Source organism: Orycteropus afer, unplaced genomic scaffold (assembly GCF_000298275.1).
Source record: "Orycteropus afer afer isolate SDZICR_OR568_19922 unplaced genomic scaffold, OryAfe1.0 scaffold00018, whole genome shotgun sequence".
NCBI classification, from domain to species: Eukaryota; Metazoa; Chordata; class Mammalia; order Tubulidentata; family Orycteropodidae; genus Orycteropus; species Orycteropus afer.
Window position 1 is genome coordinate 13,970,558 of NW_006921605.1, and position 1,151 is coordinate 13,971,708.

At 37.4% G+C, this 1,151-nt stretch overlaps 1 protein-coding gene across 1 annotated transcript in view; it reads right to left on the bottom strand.

Moving 5' to 3' along the window:
* The window catches only part of LOC103214090 (ABC-type organic anion transporter ABCA8-like), a 59,436-nt gene that overhangs the window by 26,636 nt on the left and 31,649 nt on the right, over window positions 1–1,151 (bottom strand). Inside the window, exon 17 of the mRNA XM_007959892.1 lies at window positions 752–918. Coding sequence (XP_007958083.1) covers window positions 752–918 — 167 coding nt within the window. The remainder of the gene's footprint in view (window positions 1–751; window positions 919–1,151) is intronic.

Here is a 1,151-nt window from a genome sequence, read left to right on the forward strand (position 1 = left end):
CGGATGATACCTAACAAACATTATAGAACTCTCCATCCAACTACAGATTATACATTCTTTTTGAGTGTGCATGCAGTATTCTCCAGGATTGACCACAAGCACAGCATTCTTCTTAATAGATCATATGAGTACACGAGAAACCACTGGATTGTGTGTGCACTTTAAATGCATCAATTTTATGACATGAAAATCATATTTCAATAAAGTTGTTAAAAATGTTTCTTGCCACAAATGCTATCATTTTGTAAGTTGCCACCAGATCATTTACTTCTCCTTTGACAAATATTTTCATAATTCCTTTTTGAATTTGTGTTATCATCAAAATTCATGCTGAAGAAATCAAAAGCTCATTTTTTTTTCTTTCTTAGAAGGCTGGTGGTTCAAACCCACTAGCCACTCCTCGGAAGGAAAGTTGGGCAATCTACTTCTGTAGTGATACTGCCTTGGAAATCCAAGAAGGGGTCGCTATGAGTCGGCTCTAACTCAATGGCTAATTACTTTAAAAAATAGCCAGCGCAACACAACACACTGCCGCCGAGTTGGATCCAACTCATAGCGACCCCTCCTTGGGTTTCCAAGGCAGTATCGCTACAGAAGTAGATTGCCTAACCTTCCTTCCGAGGAGTGGCTGGTAAGTTTGAACCACCAGCTTTCTGGCTAGCAGTCAAGTGCCTTAGCCATTATGCTACCAGAACTCCTTATTATTTGAACAGTACGTATATTTGGAAAGGAGTATTTACCACATTATTACCTGTTCTGTTGATGATCAATAAGCGAGTGAGGGGATCATGTGGTTGTTGTCCAGGGGCCAGGAAGTACATATGAGGAGAAAGTTCCCAAGTGTAACTGTTTTGATTTATATTTGTGAAGATATACTCCAAAAGAAGAGGGGAAAATCCAACACCTAGAATCAATAGCCTACATGGAAGAAAATTGACAATGTGAACGCATAGACATTTCTCAATCTCTTAAAAATATGAGATAATAATTTAGTAAAATCAAGAAATTATGAAAATTATATACATATATCATTTCTTGAGTATTTTTTGTATCTCTAAATTGGAGGTGATAAGATGTAGCATCATCGTTCATTCATTTCTTTTCCTTGTCTTGGCCAGTGGCTATCATAATTTCATGGACTATGTCTCCGT